The sequence below is a fragment of the Typopeltis vanoorti genome, chromosome 19, assembly GCF_054136105.1.
Source record: "Typopeltis vanoorti isolate ZY-2024b chromosome 19, IOZ_Tvanoo_1.0, whole genome shotgun sequence".
Lineage (NCBI taxonomy): Eukaryota > Metazoa > Arthropoda > Arachnida > Uropygi > Thelyphonidae > Typopeltis > Typopeltis vanoorti.
Window position 1 is genome coordinate 109954446 of NC_143567.1, and position 18545 is coordinate 109972990.

General features: G+C 38.0%; 1 protein-coding gene across 1 annotated transcript in view; it reads left to right on the top strand.

The window, feature by feature from the left end:
- The window catches only part of LOC150096433 (metabotropic glutamate receptor 5-like), a 121531-nt gene that overhangs the window by 96503 nt on the left and 6483 nt on the right, over positions 1 to 18545 (top strand). The window contains exons 3-4 of the mRNA XM_090409062.1: positions 8502 to 8540; positions 14252 to 14989. Coding sequence (XP_090265188.1) covers positions 8502 to 8540; positions 14252 to 14989 — 777 coding nt within the window. The remainder of the gene's footprint in view (positions 1 to 8501; positions 8541 to 14251; positions 14990 to 18545) is intronic.

The window sequence follows — 18545 nt, forward strand, 5'->3', positions numbered from 1 at the left end:
TAAATCTGGTTACATTTCTGCCATGGATTACAAGAGATTGGCTGTTATACCAAGCGGAGAAATTTCTTTCTTTGAGGTAGTGAACCGACAAAAATTGCTTCATTACTCTTTCGTAGCTAATTTTACGATAGCAGAAAGGGTTGTATTGAAAGTATAGAATCAAGATAACTAGAAGAAATGCTTGTTTAATAAAACAATGAGAAAACTGCTATTAGTATATGAAATATAAAGTTAGAAGAAAATAAATGTTTAAAATCAGAAAAATTAAGAAAAAATTAGAAATAAAATTTTCAGAAAAATCTATAAGTATTTAAACACCAATAAGAAAATCATATTAGTCAAATATTCGATATAGTGTTGTGTAAAAATATGAATTTTAATCTTGGCTGGAGTCCAACAAGGATCCCTACTGGCACCGATTGTGTTTTCCTTACACATGTACAATATCCCGCACACTCCGCTGTATCATCCGCGTAAAGGGCTTTGATATCTATCAAAGCCCTTTACGCGGATGATACAGCGATATTAGCCAGATCTGTACAGCCGCATCTTGACATCAAGAAACTGCAAGAAAACCTACTGCTTATTGAAAGGTGGTTCGCCACATGGAGACTGCAAGTGAATCCCCAGAAGAGCATAGCCATGCTTATTCTCCAGAAGAGCGATGCTTCCTAAAGGGGACATCTTCCTGTTTAACACAAAAATCCCGTGGCAAACAGAAGTCAGATACCCTGATGTACTACTGGAGAGAAGGCTGACTTTTAACTGCCATATCAAGGCTCTCTGCGTAAAGGCATCAAAAGCCATTGCTCACCTCTATCCTCTAATCAACAGGAACAGTAAACTAAACATCAGAATCAAACTACTTATCTACAAACTGATGGTTCGTCCTATACTCACTTACGCTTCTCCGGCTTGGAGCCATACCGCTGATCCAAATATTTTCAAGTTACAACGAGTGCAACATAAATGTCTACGAATGATCCTAAACGCACCACCATGGTTCGTAAGAAATGTGCAACTCCTTGATATGGTGGATACCTACAAACTTCTGAACAGGTCATACATTAGGATACCAGTAGATGAAATTCCTCATTATAGGGTGGGTGCGTGGGTCTAAAAAGATAGGACATTCATGGAAGTTGTGAATAAATGTAGTGAAAAAGGGGTGAGAGTTAGATTATTCTCCAGTAGAATGGTACATGATTGGAACGGATTGCTTTGGAGGTTCTGACTACAAATAGCGTCATGACTGAAGAGAAGGTACGAAATTTGGTGGGAGGTGATATGTGGTTTCCTTCGACAAGTTGCTAACGATCTCAAAGTCTCTTAATAATAATAATAATAATAATAATAATAATAATAATAATAATAATAATAATAATAATAATAATAATAATAATAATAATTTTAACATCAATAATAACAGCAAATGCAGATTATGCGATCGGAAAGATGAGACTGTAGAACATCTAATCAGTGCCTGCAGCAAAATAGTTTAAACTGACTATAAATACCGCCATGATGATATGGCCAAAATAGTTCATCGGCATGTATGCAAAAAATATGGCTTTCCTACTTCTGATAACTGGTGGCAGCATAAAATAGAGACTGTATTGGGAAACGAAACTGCAAAAATTCTCTGGGACTTTCGAATGCAAATTGATCGGCATTTGGAACACAATAGACCTCAATTATCACAATTATCGAACATCAACAGGTTTGGATTATTGGTATCGCAGGCAGTACCCAGTGATAACAACATTAACAACAAAAAAGCGGAAAAAAATTACTAAAAATCGAGATCTAGCAATTGAAGTTGGCCGAGTGTGGCTTAAACACATCAAAATCATCCCAATTGTTATCGGTGCACTTGGGGAAACTTCAAAGAAGATATTCAACTATTTACACATTAAACATCAACGAAATGACCCCATATGACCTGCAAAAAACAGCATTACTTGGAACAGTCCAACGACGCTACCTGTGAAAACAGACTATTCTTAGATTCTTGGGTAGAATCGTAATAATAATAATAATAATAATAATAATAATAATAATAATAATAATAATAATAATAATAATAATAATAATAATAATAATAATAATAAATATATATTAATAATAACGTAAGAATAATAGTAAAGGGAATTTTAAAAAAGATGGGATTCTCACTGATAGATCAAAACTAGGACAGGAGTGAATTAATGATGGCAATACTCAAAGAATTTTTTTCGAAAAGTATGAATGTCATCGGAAATAACTGCGATTGACCGAAATATAGTAAAACGTTTTCTTACTTCAAGTGCTCTGCTGTGCTCTCCGTTGAAACAGTTAAAAGCTTGTAATTAAAGATCCGTGGTATTATATGCCTACTACTTTACATACGACACTCCTTCATATTCTAAGTATAATTGAGAACTGCTTCCAATAGGTGAGTCGATAGACGCATCTGAAGCAGCAAATAAAAATACCGAGAACTATAGAGAAGGATTTGCTAGGATGTGTTCAAGAGCGAAAGTGTAGAAGATGGATTCAAAACGATACTTGTGTCGTCCGATCCCCGTGTTTCCTGTGTCCGACAATTACTAAAGAAGGAAGTTAAATAAACTGGCTAAATAAAAGGTGTCAAAGTCAGTCTACGGAAGTCTTGATACTTTTCCTAGGGCAATGTTTCCATTCTTAAGAAAATAGCAATGGATGCCTTTCAAAATTGTTCGGCTTTAAAGATAAATCTTAAGTTTCGTGGAGAATGAACTGCATCAACAGTTCGCGGATAATCTCGACAGTTTTTTTCTATTTTTTCTAAAACAAATGAAAACACTGGGCAAATATGCAAAACAAAATCTTAAGTTTATCAATTGGAAATTATTTAAATGATCATAATTACGCTACAACCAACTTGAATGATCGTTTATTAAAAAGGAAAAAATAATAAATAAAACCTTTCACTTTCTGAAGGTTGTCAACATCCCACGTCCGTCTACTTCTGTACCGCGCTCGTCTCATCTCGTGTTTTTGAAACGCACTCATGAAGCCGACCTCTATGCCGAATGACTAAGCCATTTTCCAAGGACAGTTAAAACAGGCTTGGAGTAACAATCCGAACCAAGAAATGATCGCACCCCAATTCATCGTCACAAGATAAAGGTGTGTGTTTCTATATTTGCATGCACATGTTTAGAAACACTTTCTGTCTATAATAGTTTTTTATAAAATGATCTTATTATCGTAATAAACACAAAGCTAAATGATTATTTTCTGCCTTAATATCTGGAAGTTTTGTAAACGTTGCTCGCTAATAACCGACACTTGCAGTGCAATTTAACGAAACCTTTAGCAGTATAAACGATTAATAAACTATTAAAATATTCACTGCTCATATTTTCAATTCCCGGTTGTGAATTATTCAACTCCCGATGATTGTTAGTATAAATTGAGATCTCGAGGATTGCGAGATTCCTCGTTTTTGACAGAAGTTTCGTCTGATCGAATATCTTCCCTACAGCAGCCCTTAAAATGATCGAATACAATTTTTTCTCAAAGTATAACATTGTAGCTTTCCTGATCCATGATGTTAGTCGCTTGAGGTTACGCATGACTTTAATTGCGTTTTTTAATGGAGAAGTCTCCATGAATTTCACCAACTTTCATCTAAGCATTTCATTTCGTCTGTGTGTAAGATTATATTTTACAGAAGAACCTTTAATATTTCTGAAAAGCGCTGCGATCATTTGGCGACCTCAGCAGGACAAACGTTTTCCGTAAAATTGAAAAATGGGCATCGCAAAATATGAAAACATTCGTTTCACAAACTACTGCATACAAAGCCACAACTATACTCAAACCGAGATTTAAGACACACTCCGGTATTTCCATGGCATAACTCCGCTGTTCAACTTCTATCCCTATCACTTCATCATTTAATACAATTATAAAGTCATAATATTCGACTGTGAATTACAGTTATTATGAACTTGAGCTATAGTCCGTGTTAAAGTTTTATTGTTGTACACCTGTGCGTGTGTGGAACCACGCGATCTCCACTATCTGATAGTAGAGCTGAAAGAGTCAGGCAAATTATAGCTGAGATTATTGTTCATATGAAGAGGGGTCCAAGGTGATTTCTTTTGACTCCACAATGCGGCGTTCCACCTCATCATGGCAAATGTGTAGGTTTGAAGTTGAAGTCCAATTTATCTCATGTTAGCGGCTTTCGTTGTTCGTGTTTATTGAAAACAGGCAATGGCCCGACAGAGCAGTTGCTCTGGTTCTTTTATAAGCGCTGTCTCTCTGGTGCTCCTCGAGACGTAGTAGGATAGATTTACGCACAAGTGTACAACAATAGAACTTTACACGGACTACAGCTAAAGTTCATAATAACTGTAATTTACAGTCGAATATTATGACTTTATAATTGTATAGCTCAATGTTATTTTCAGTGTCTTTTAATATCTTTCTATGTTCTTAACGCCTGATGAAGTCAATCTCGACGAAACATGTTGCGTTTTTTCAAATAAATGTCATTGTGTTATAATTCTCGGGTTTAAGTCAGTTAATTTAGAAAAATGAACATATCCCAACCCCGAGTTAATAGTACGTTTCATATATATATATATATATATATATATATATATATATATATATATATATATATATATATATATATATATATATATATATAATGTGAGGGACAAACACCTATGGCGCCATATTAATGAGATATCTGACCTCCTTTCGCTGCGATCACCGCAGTAAGTAGTCCCATAGGGCATAGCCTACGATACCGATCAAAGGGAATTTTGGACCACTCTTCCTGCAAACATGTAATGAGGTCCCGGACTGCTGTGGTGCAGTCGTCCCTTGACGCTCCAGTTCATCCCACAGATGTTCAATAGGGTTGAGATCAGGGCTCTGTCCATAGAATACTGATCGCAACCCTATTGAAGTAGTTAAGTGTGAAACTACGCAGTTACAGCAGCAAATTTATGACACGGTGCTGTCTTACTGAAAGAAACAATGATCAGTTCCGTAGAAACGCCACAAAGTAAGAACCATTGTATCGTCCACAATGTTCAGATAACACTCGGAGTTTAGTACTCGTGGCTGAGGCCCAACCAGGAAACACAGGACCATACCATGGCATAGCCACCTCCGAATTTCGTAGTTGGGGTTACGCACTCTGGTAAAACACGTTCACTGGGCATCCGCCATATCTACACCCGTCCATCTGCTAGGCATTGCATGTAGCGTGATTCGTCACTCCATGACGCAGTTTTCCACGCTTCCACGTTACATTGTACATACTCTTTGCACCACTGAAGATGACTTTGCATGTTTGTTGGGTAATGTGGGGCTTGCATATTGCAGTCCTGCCGTAGAAACCAACGTGGTGAGTCTCGGCACCGAATGTATTTTGTACAGATTCGTGTTGAATACGGAGTTCCGGACACCTAATGGCGGTTTTTGCATGCTATCCTTCGTAGCATGTAATGGTTGACCTTGGATAGCCCAATGTTTCAAACCTTTGCCGAACAGATAGGTCTGCAATATGGCAGCGCGTCTTTCAAACTCCATCAGTTTCCTTCTAGCAGTCCTTTCACCCTCACGCCGTAGCACTAACTTGATACCGGCTACAAATACGTGACTCCTTACATAGCGCGATGCACCATGCCCATGGGGATACCCATTGACTTTTTCTAAGCACTGTGTGTGTGTGTGTGTGTGTGTGTGTGTGTGTGTGTGTGTGTGTGTGTGTGTGTGTGTAATAAATCTTTTTCCATTGAACTCTCTGTCTGGTATCAATGGCCTGGATGCCCAGATTACACACATCATAATTTCGCAATTGGAAGTATTCTTGGTATTTGTCTAGAAGTAATTGTGCAGAGCGATCTCTCTTCCTGTGATGCGAGTGCATGAGTACAGAAGTCTACATATCCGCATAAGAAATGAGGAAATTTATCCTTAGGAAAGGAAGTCACAGAGAACTTCATTTACGAATTGTACTACAGGAGACATGAAAGTTTACGTAGTATCGACTCCTTATGAGCTTTTCAAACAAGTCTTTCACACACAGAATGGAGACTGTGAAATTTCTTTTCTAAAAGAACTGCGATGAAGGTCCTGGTTTTCTATTATTTTGGCGATGATATCGGGGTTTATAACCCTTAAAATGAAGCTTTAATTAGAGGACAGTTCTGGTTCCTGAGAAGAGTCATTCGTGTACTTCGATGTAATTGTTTTCTTTCTGTGTAATTACTGGAAAAGTGAAGACTGCCATTAGTTGATCTTTAGATGTAAACGTTGAGAATGGGAGGCTCTTTTATTGTTCTGTTTCAAAAGTAGAACAGAACAATCCATCCATCGGAACACAAATTCATTTCCGTGATTTGATTATGATGGATTGGTTCTCGCCACTCACGCCATTTATATCTGGTACATGGTTCGATGCAAAAAGACTCATTTATTGCATTAAAGATTATAGAAAGATTAAAGCTCATGGGATCAACATAATTTATATAGACTTACCGGAAATTGAATTAGAAACCTTTATACAGATGTACGTAAAAGTCACTTACGCCGCGTATATGGAAATATTTGGTCAGGTGCGTCACCACCTGTTGTCGGGCAACTCTTTAAGAATGTTGCTGGTCGCTAATCGTCAATAGTTGATGTTGATCACATGAAAAAAACAGAGTCTTTCGGAATATAAATTAAAGATGCTAGACAATTATATCCTCGGTCTCATTCTTTATCCAAGTGTAAGCAAACAGAGTTTGCGCGTGAAATAACTTCACGACTGGTTAACTTGTGTATAGAGGCTAATGCCTTCACATCAATTGCCTTAGTGTCCCATAATTCAAAGCACATATCTTTACGGACATGTATAATGCTAAGCAGTATGGAAAGGACCAGACCGGTTTCACTGTATAAGTGAAGGGAGGTCTTCAAAATCTCAGGCGAATCCCCATATCACTCTAAACTCAGCAAGTGCGAGCTACCCGAAAGATCATTTTATTCAGCAGTGTCCCCCCCCCCTCGCCACCTGAGCAGAGCCGCTCTATCCTCATACCGGTGACCACTTCTGCGCAAAAGCGCATCAGTGGGGCGCAGAGTCAGAACTGATAGTAAGTCCTTATAAGGACTGGCTTAAAGGGGCGAAGCAAGAATGCTTTTCATCTTCCCCGTTGTCTATAGAGGACAGTGTAGGGATAAGGTGTTATTGAGCTATTAAAGCTCTGATCATGGCAGGAGGGTAACAGCAATAGCCGAGCCTCAGTTAGATCTTCATTGGCTACAGCATTGCCATCCATTACCCTCCCTGGGTACCATTTTAGTCGCCTCGTACGACATGCATTAGCTACATTGGTGATACGTAAGTAAAGCCAATCTCTAAAAATTAAGACGATCCCTAGACCACTCAATAGTGGCCGAAAGACCGCCCATCTCAGCGTTGGCTCCACTCAATGATGGCCTTCCACCCACCACTGAGCAGAACCGCTCAAATTGGGCCGTGCCGGAAAACACCCTCCTCAAATTGCTCCCTTAAGGCAAAAACCTTAACAAAGCGAACTCAAACTCTCGAATCTCAGCGTCCAATTAGTCGCCTCTTACGACACACTTGGATTTTCATTGGTGCTATTCTTATCCCGGCAACCACACGGGGAAACTGATAGTAAGATTGAAGTAACGCAGAAGTCATGTTTCCATATACAAGAAGTCAAAAGGTGTCACACCTTATTACCAAAATACTCTGAATTAAAGATAGATATTGAAAGTTCGCTTACACGTGGGTAAGGGATGAAACGAGAATATAATTTCTTGGTATCTTTAATTTATAATAAAACCAAAAGAAAAAAAAAAACTTTAAAGATCTTTCGGAGTCGATAAAGAGCTTATTGTTGGTGCTCGTCAGGCTGGAGCTACAATTTTGAAAACAGCATAGCTGACTGGTTTCTCAAAAGGCGATATCTCCGGTGTTTAATCAGTGGAAAAATAAGTCACACTTTTTTTTGTCTATGGGGTGTAACTGTGGTCGTAAGTAGGTTTGTCCAGAACGAAATAGCTGTTGTCTGAGAAGATCTGTACAGACAAACAGAACTTGCTGTGTGCAGTAGTTGACCGAAGTCTTTAATGAAGGCTGTTCCCGATCCGTATCTCACCGAACTACGCGCGGAAATTGAAGAGGATCGCTACTAGCAGTCGCTAAAGGAGGTTCAACACGGTATTAACCAATTTAGTGGCCTGTGTGTGCATCTTTGACATAATAATGATATTTCGACTTCATTTTATAAAATGCAGTTGCTTGTAAAGTAAAAGAGGTATTTATATCTCCTGTTATTTCACCGAATTTTTTTTTAATAAAGCACTATGTTTTATAGAATTTTAATTCGAATATATTAATTAAAATTTGTAAGAACTTGGTTAGTTTTTAATTAGAAATATTTCGTAGAATTAATTATTATGAATTAATTAAGTTTGGTTTTAAATTTCATTTTTAGGTCATTTCCGTAATCAGTCTCATCGCCGTCTGTTATCAGGTATGTTCGAACTGGCTTGGATCTTTCAAGAAAACTGGCTCGTATTAAAAATAAATAAATAAATAAATAAATAAATAATAATAATGACAGGATAAAATGAAATTTAAAGAGTAAAAAAGTTTAAAAAAAAAGTTTTTTTTTTATGCTTGATGCGAAAGGGGCACTTGAAAACTTTCCGAAGCATCCGTTTGTCCTGCAAACATTCTTATTTTTTCCACTCATAAATTTATAAAGGTGTAAAAATAAGAAAATAATCTTATCGTGCATTAATGAATAATGATAACATTTGAAAGTATTGTTGTTCGCAACAGAAATGCGTATTCATCGTATTACGCCCTTTCATCTAAAACACTGTTTTAAACTCGGATGTTTTTCCGTAGAGTGCGTGCTATCGGAAGTTGCGTGTAGCACACATCAGTCTTGACAGGGAGCATTCATTCTAAATTTCATAGCAAACGCCCAAGGCATGAGAAAGAGATAAAAGGGATAGTGAACAGAAAATGATAATTTTAAGAATTTATTAACAAACAAAAAAAAAAAAAAACACTGCTTAGAGATCGGAACGTTGACAAAAACTCCTTTTATTTCTTCTGCCAGATAGTTCAAAACTTACCGAAATCTAACGGCCACATGAAGAGATGAAACTGAGCATAAAAAAAAAACGTTTATTAAAGAATTATTTATCAGGAAAAATTGGGTCCTCTTTATGCATTGATGCATTAATAATGCTCAATGCTAGTTTTAGAAAGACGATAAATTAAAAAAAAAAAAAAAAGAAAGAGTGCCAACCGATGAGAAATAAATCGTCAAATCAATCAAGAAACTTTCTCGATAAGAAGTTCGCCACTTGAGGGCGCTGTTTCGAACAAATGCCGAGGCAAGTGAATCAATGGAGCCTGTCGCAATGTAAGCAGTCGTATTGGCGGTGAGCAAAGATGCAGAGGTTAATCCACCATCAGAGAATTGGCGCGTGACTAGTGGAAAGAAAGAAAGAAAAAAAGAAAAAAGAATTCTCCATCTCCTGTTGAGCTTCACTCGATGCGATCGCGCAGACGGCAGCTTACAAATTCATGATCGTCGTTCCCATCAAACTCGGAATAACTAAAAAAGAATAAAAGAAATAAAAGTGCTCCGATGTTTGTAGAAGTTAACGCTTAAGATTCGAGTCAAATGTCTTGAGACTTCTATCGCATTCTTACTCATCTGAATATCAAATTGACAACGTCCTGAAAGTCCAGCGAAAGTGGCTTTCTATAATTTCTTGGTACCAATTTGGTACTCGCTCCGGTAGTTTTAGGGAACCCGTAAAGCGTATGAAGAAAGAGTGCAAAACATTCTCAGAGAAAATGGTAATAAAACTCCGTACGAAAGATTCCACTTGAAAAAAATTAATAAATATGAATCAGTGTGAAAATAACCTAAAGTCAGATATACTTACCCAGAGACTCGTATACAAACTTGAGGAAATCGAAGTTTTCTTAATAAAAAGAGAAACATAAAGACATCACAAGTTACTTCCACCTCTCAAGTTGTAGGTGAAGGAGGACTCAGGTGCGCTGCGGAACTACAGCACCCCCAATTTTTCTCGATATATAAATAAATTAATAAATATAAATAAATATATTTATTAATTTATTTATATTTGCTTGTAATATTTAATTTTATCAACAACAATCCTATACAATTCTCTTATTTCGTATAAAAAATAATAAAAATCCATCTTGTAGCACTTACGAGGGCGCAGGACGCTAGCAGCACTTCGTTTACCAGAGTGTCATATTGCTACGCGCGCAGGCATATGCACTTCATAGTGAGATGCGAGCTATTAGTGTAATGTGGCACTGTCCGTCGCGCAGTTCCACTGTTGTTTATATGCAGTTTGCGCCAGTAGTAGAGTGCTTATCGTGTTTACTTTAAATATTTGGACATTACAATTAAAGACATAACATTTGTTATAGTTTTATTTTAGAACATTATTGAGGTTATGATAATGATTTTATTTTTAAGTCATTTTGAATTATTCCAAACTGTATAATTTTATCGATAATAAACAATATTTTTTCATGTTTAATGTTTTTTTAATTTTTTACCATAATTTTGATATTTTATCCAAACACGTATTACTTACAGTGTGTATGGATATTTCCAAAGTTGCAGCACCCCACGATTTCGAGCCACGAGCCGCCACTGGAAGGACTTGACCATTCTGTGATTGTTGTCATTGGTGATTTTCTCTGATTGACGATAACATGCGAACAGATGCCAATCACGAATACACTTCTGAGATTCATTGGGAACTTCCTCAGTCTCTGAAAACTAAAAATAAATAAGTGTTAATAAGAGACTAATGAAAAAGCATATGCAATGGGTGATACTCTTTTTTTTTTTTTTTGACTGCCATGCTCACAGCAGGTTGTAAACAGGAACCTGCCCTAAACACAAGACTTGTTTAAGCTACTTCAAGACCACAAACAGGTCTCACATCGGATTGTGAAGTTCATCCGCGGCTACGCCTTTCACAAAACATTGATATCTGCGGTGGGATTTGAATCCACAGCGCGTGGGTTGCAGATCACAGACATAATCGTCCCTATACTCATCAAGTCGGCATAAAAAATCCTAATGATTCATAACTGACGAGGTGTCCTGAACGGATTTGGTATTCTCGTCTGATAGCAGAGGATGACCAAGCAGAACAGCGAAATCAAGTCGGTTGCGATACAATAGAAACACTTGCACGGTGCCTGATTCCAGTGACGCAAGACATCCTATTGCATCTCGCGCGTTTAACCACCTAGAAATAAACAGCGACAGTGCACGCCATTCATTTCTTGCTTCGACACATACAGAAGAAGGCGATTCCACTTCAGACAGACTTCCTAACCAAGTAGGTAAGTTTCCTGTCGCATTATTACATGGATTATTACAGAGGTTGAATTTTGCAGCTCTCATAGAATAGTCGACACCATTCTTTTACTTGTCATGTTTTTAACGGAATTTTCCGTTATGTGTATTTGCACGTTGTCGTGCTCGCCGTATCTCGTTCGACGCTGTGCTATGGGCAGGAGAATGGATGCTCGCGAAGGAGACAGAAACGTTACTCAATCTTTTGCGCTCTCGTTGCCCGTTCTCCTTCTGTCGCGGAGTTCTGTCAATCAGAGATTCGAACGAAACTTCCATGAAACATACACAAAATGAAAGGATATCAACCCCCCCCCCCACACACACACACTCACGTTTTCTTCGTTATTGTCCACATCTATTTCCATTCTTGGGTTTGAAGTAGAACCCCACCTTTCCCAGCATCCTATGCCTTCAAATACTTTAGAATTCATTTTCTCCAGCCACTATTTCGACTACTACAACTCTTAATCCGATACCAACTCGCCTAATCTTAGAATACTATTTTTGAGAAGGTGTAGTGCTACAGGAAAAGATCACTAGAAATACTTGATGCTATCCTCCCCCTCATAGAACATATGGTGATAATCTCTCTCTCTCTTTCTCTCACACAAGCTCACTTCGTACACGTTTTTTCAGGGATGTTTTGATCTGTGCATCTTTTGTTGGCATTTGTCATGTAAGCCAACAAACAATAGGACAGCTTCAAACGTATCTAACCAGCTTTCTGAGCCTCCTCTTTCATCCCATCAGTATTTTTTCCAAAGGCTATAACAAATCAAATTCTGGAATATTTTTATCAGGGCATGGCAGGAAAATGCATACGAAGAATAAACAAAACCTTTTGGTATTCCCAGTAGGCATCGATTACGCATTCAAAAGCAGTTTTATTTTTTAAAACGCATTTTAACTCAATAACGACACCAAAGCAGTTTCAGCAGCAAAAGCAAGAAATTAAGGCGAAAAATAACTTTACAAGTTCGCATTTTATTTTTCTTGTTTTAATCAAAAATGATCTTTACATTTTTGATTCATCCGCGTGTTGGGTACCAGATGTGTCGCAAGGGTTTGCAGTTGTTTTTAAAGATCAAAGGAAATGTGAACTATAATGGAAAGAATGAAAACAAAACTGGTGTGTTTGAAAAACTTTGTGTTTGAAATGAGTATAGAGCTACAAGAAATAGTTATATTTTCTAGTTTAATGTGCAAAGTTAGAAAATTCTATAATAGTCGATAGGTTCGGATCCAATACACAAGTTTACTGAGATTTTAGGTGCATCATTCTGAATGCACCTAAAATGTACTTCCCGTATCTTCACTGACCTTGATAACTGAGTGAATTGTGTCCTTCCAGTTATCTGCGAATGTGCTCCATTTCAACTGATTTTGCTATTTAGCAAAATCAGTTGAAATCCATGCTATATTATAATTAACGTAGTCTTCATTAGCCGGTGCGACTGCAATTCTCAGCAGCTTTCTGAAACTTAATTCATAATCATGTCGAAACTGAGCTGATCGTTACATCCTCCGCCAATATACGCCACGCTTCCTCGTCATGCACAAACTAATTGTGAGTTCCATAATCCTTAGTGGAAAGGCATATAAACCAACTTTTCATTCGATTGGACTCAATGGAAAATTTGTCTTTCATGTAGATACACAATGAATAACAAAGATGAGTTCCACCTTCTCTGGTGAAACCAGCGATGTCTCAGGCAACATTTTAATATCCTACAATTAGGACAAACAAAACGGACCAAAACATGCCAAACATTTTATCTTCGAATTGCACATCGGTAATGATCACTTAGTGAATTAAAGCGGTTATTGTCTTCAAAAAAGCTACTTCAGATACTTGTGACTAGCAAGGGAAAATCCGCTAAAAACCGAACTTCTGTCTCCTGATCATTTATATCTTTATCTCTGGAGTAACAACAACGATAATAATTCACTTTATTTTCCACTAAACAGTCGACTAAGCATTAATAAAGCGTATGAAGCTGTTGATCGGGAGATAGCGATTGAAAGTATGCATCAGAAGAAATGTCGTCTTTATCCACTGCTCTGCAGATTTTCGGATGCTCTGAAATGCGAAGTGAATTCACAACGAAGGGTTCAAACCTGAGCAATATCTCTGGAAAAAAATCTTTTTCGATGTGATAAGGAGCTGAGAAAATGGAGTCGTTTTTAGAGAAGAGGTTAATCTTCCTGTTTTCCGATGTTGCTTTCTTTAAACCACCATAAAAAGATCTTTGCACGTGCAAGTAATTCGATCTGAACAAGATGCAAGAATAAATGCATCCTAATATTTTGTTCTTTCCACCTGTACAAATTCAGATTTCTCCGTGCTCGTGCATTCAGAATGGACAGAATGTGTGCACAGAGGGTGCTTTTATCGTTTGAATGATCTTCGATGTCATTGGCTTCTTCAACGGTGACATCACCTTGTTCGTCTCCTTCCATCCCTTACGTCAGATAGAAGAACTAAGTGAAAGAAGAAATGAGTCGTGGACTTTTCCGTGAGGTCACAGGCTCCGAATCCTTTACGAACGCATCCATCAACCTTGTCGTTCAGCAGAGAGCGGCTCAAGGTGTCGTTAAGAAAATCGCTTCCTTCCATGACCCTCAGGGGAAAGAGGCCTACAAGTCGAAATACAGAAAATATTAAAATATCCTTCAGACTGTCGAGTTGAACAGAATCTGTTATTAATCAATATAGAAAAATAATTAAGCTACAAAGATAATTAACCTATCTAATAATGTTCATTTCCCTTGCCGTGTATTTTAACCAATTTAAATTTGTCTTTCAGGTATATCGAAGGACATTCCCTTATTACTGCAAGTGCGCAGCATGACTCCCCCAACCGATTCTCGACACGTCTTGGTAATGTTGGCTTTCTGGACCATTTGCAGTTCAAGTGTGACGACAGGCGGTATCTCTTCGGAGCAGAGACTAACGGCAACTATTTCTGGCGATGTCATCATCGGCGCTCTGTTTTCGGTGCATCTGTCGCCGAGAGCAAAACAAGCCGAAATCTGGACTTGCGGTTGCATTCAAGAGCAATACGGAATCCAGCGGGTCGAAGTTGCGCTTCAGACTATTGACGAGATCAACAACGATGACAGCATCCTACCCAACCTCACCTTGGGGATCGAGATCAGAGACACCTGCTGGTTCACTCCCATTGCGATGCAGCAGAGCATCGAGCTCATTCGCGACTCCATCGTCCTGGGCCAAGACAGAACATCCTCTGGTGGACAAGCTGCTCGCCAAGAGACTGGCGAGTACTTCCGCTCGAAGCATCCCAAGAATCTTGTTGCGGTTATCGGGCCCGGATCTAGTTCCGCGTCCGTTCAGGTTCAGAATCTGTTGCAACCTTTTCGCATTCCCCAGGTTGGCTATTCGGCTACCAGTCAGTCCTTAAGCGATAAGAATTTTTACAAGTATTTCTTGCGTGTTGTTCCCCCTGATAGCAACCAGGCGAAGGCAATGCTGGACATCGTTGTAGCTCATCAGTGGACCTACGTTTCGACTGTGCATACCGAAGGCAAGCATCGCTCAATTGTTGCAATAGCATTATATTAAAAGCCATTGAATTATCGACTGCTACCCCCTAAAGTTACAGACATCATCAACTTGACATACGATGTCACGTGCTATATTCAAGATTTTGGGTGTCGGGGGGGGGTACAACATCATAGTAATAGTGGAGGCACTATTACTCAAAAACATTCATATAAATTCTGAGAAGTATTATAATTTTCATACTGGGTAGGCCTTGGAATGAGTTTCGTGGACTAATGAGAAAAGACACCATTTTAATAAAAAAAAAGCTGTATGCTGTTATCTTTAATCTGAGGTAACCGATTTTGGACGTTGAAAAGAATCCTTTCTACAGAGTTACAAAATACAACACAATAATTTGCAAATTAAAAAAAAACTTACAATTAACATATTTATTTTATAATAACTATTATTTTAAGATTTTTTGTTTATTTTAAGAAAATGCAATTTTTCTTAAGACACCACATATTTTTATTTATAAATAATATCCTTAATGATAATTCCCAACGCTGAGAAATCGTTCCCATCGTTCCTAGCTTACTGTTACAAAGCGGTTAGTCATTTTCAATAAGGGTTGCATTCATAGAAATAGAAATAGATTCTGACTACAATAATGATAAACGAATGTGTTCTTCAGTTCACACACACACGATTGAAGCGTGGTTATTATTTCGCATAAAGATCTTAAACAATCAATTTACTGTGTGTTTGCTTATGAACTCATATTCTAGTATTACTTCGTTTTGGCACAGCATTAATAAGGAAAACACATTTGAAACAAGAGAAGACAATGAAAATGCAGAGTAACGCAACCACTCTATATATAAAACGTTACCATAGTAACCGTTTTGTGCGATGTTCGCTAAGTGAAACGCTCTTCTTCTAGCTGAACAAACAAACGTATGCACGTTGGAACTGTCGTGTACAGCTACGCGCATGGGTCGAAATACAGTATTTGTGAATGCTTAGTATTTGATTATTGCAAATAAATTACTTTTTAATTTTGTAAATACCTGATAGCGCCTCCGTAGCGCAATTGGAAGAACGACGGTACGTTGCGCCCTCAAACTGGAAATGGCCTAAGTTCGAGTCTCGTCGCGACCGGAGGAACTTTGTGTGGACTTTCTCAATCGAAGGTGAGTTAGCCGATCTCATACGCAGGTAGCAGGATTTCTTTCTCTTTCGGGTTTTTCATCCAACAAATCGGCCTTCAGAACACACGCGGTTTACAGACAAAAAAAAATACTAGCTGTGGTGGTGGGCGGTAGATGGCGATGGTGTAGATGATTGGTGGTTGAGACGGAGAGTTGTATGGTGGGTGTCCTCCAGCTATGAGTCTTCGGACTCATTGGAGGTGTCACGAATAATAATAATAATAAAAACTTACCTAGTAAGCCTGAGAAATTGTAAAGCCAGAACTGCCCGCTGCTTATAATATAAAATATGATATTACACATTTCAAAATATACCGATCTGCACACGAGCTGTTGTTCAATTCTCCTTAGTGTTATAAATATATTTATGTTTATGGATAATCACAGAAGTAAATGAGAATTTATTGCTCGGTTTACCGACGTATTCTTTCTGTATCACCAACGCAGTGGTACTGTACGCCCACAGATGCAAGATCCCTCTACACTTCTTCCCATGTCACAAGGCGAATTCATTCCGATAAGAGGGTAATCAATCCGTCTTGTGGGATGAGTTTGTTTATTATTACACGTCGGAAAATCAGCTTTTCTTTTATGAACCTTGTAGTTTTTAAAGCGGTCACTATTTTGCTTGTACAACAGTTGGAACATTTACGTACGAAGTACGTGATTTCGCGTTGGTGACCAATTCGTACCTCCTTTATTTCCTTCTCTCCTTCAACATGAATCGACTACTCTTGGCAGGCTGCCAGTCTCGGTTCTATGAATTGTGTGCTTACAATATCTGTTTTTTTTTTTTCGTTCATAATTTGCCTTCTCATTCTTTAACGGCCCGAACTTCTTTTTTTAGCCTCTAAACATCAAAATCAAGTTTTACAGCTGCTGCAATTAGCAGCCAGCTGTAAAATTAGAATAAATTATCATTTTAGATTTTCTTTCGACTGTCTGTACACACTGATGATTTCTGTAATAATCTTAACATGATTCATCGCGTATTCGTTTTTCCGCTCGCTGTGAAATATCAGTAATGCATCGTCATCATTTATCACCATCTTTGTAGATTGGATACCAAGGTGACTTCGTCATTTGCGTGAAAAGGAATGTATTCTTACGTTAAATGATGCTCCGTTTAACGTGGATCTGTAAAGTCGTCAGATAATTAGAAAGATTCCCCGCTAATCTGATCGCTGAAGAAACGATCAACCATTCGGCTACGCGTTTACTGAAAAGTTCTTTTCTGTTTGGTCGCGCTAAAGAAGTGCATTTACATGCACGTGCTTTGGTGAACTGTGAAATAAGCGCGCGTCATCGAAATGAATTTGCTCGTTAACCCTAATATTTTAAGGATACCCAGTTGCATCATTGATTTTAGCTTACTTCTTCTGCCTTTCGATTCTTTTCTTTTCTACTTAAATAATTGCACGTGCTCGCTCTGCGTTTGGCCGAAATGCCCAACGCTCGTGTTTCTCGATACTTTCTTCAATCGTGAAATCCAGAGGAAGTCGCTGAAAGGTAGTCAAAGTTTGCAAAGAAAATTCGCGGGTGTGGGATCGAATCCGTTTATGCAGGAAGAAAGTTAGGTTGGGGTGTATATACTCGAAATACACTACCGATAATGTAACAGTTATAACAAAGAGAGAAGAAAGAATGAAAAAAAAAACACTACAGTCCTTAGTATTATTAAAACACGCTGTGCATGCACACGTGCTTTCAACAAAAAGTCTAAATGTTGATCTTGTGCATTAAGTTTACTTTATTTCTCACATCTTTCCATTCAAAACTTTTAATTAAGCTGGTCGCTTAGAGTCGAGATACCGCTCGGAGGAGAGTGCGTTATATCTGATATAATTTCTTCCAATTTTAAGAAATTCGGATTATTTTTATCCCCATTCCCTTTACTTCTTTGTTGCAGTATGGTAACAGAAACCCGACTTTCTCAAATGTTCTGTTTTTGGACGCGTTTATTATGTTGCGTTGCCTGATCTCCCCCTTTTCCCCATTTGTGAAATATAAGCAAATATGTCTCTTGTTGGTTCTTGCTTTTTTTTTTTTTTTGATAGGAGTCGGCATCTCCTGTAATCGAAGGCACCTCTGATGTGTTCTATCCTCTAATTTTAATGCATGGGAGATAAGAGAGGAGAATAACGAGAACCTTTCGTAATTGTGGTTTCGTAGGGAAACAAAATGTCGCATATTTCTTCTGAGCAGCTCGTTACTGATTTCTTATTGTATCCATTCTTTATCGCTCTTTACAGTGTAATGAAATTCCTTAAAGTTTAGAAATAGGACAAACAACGTACCGTGTTTCTGAAGTCCTTTTGAGAAATTAAAACGTCTTTGTTATTTCATGTGCACCCCCTGTTTATAAAATTACAGCTAATGAGCCCA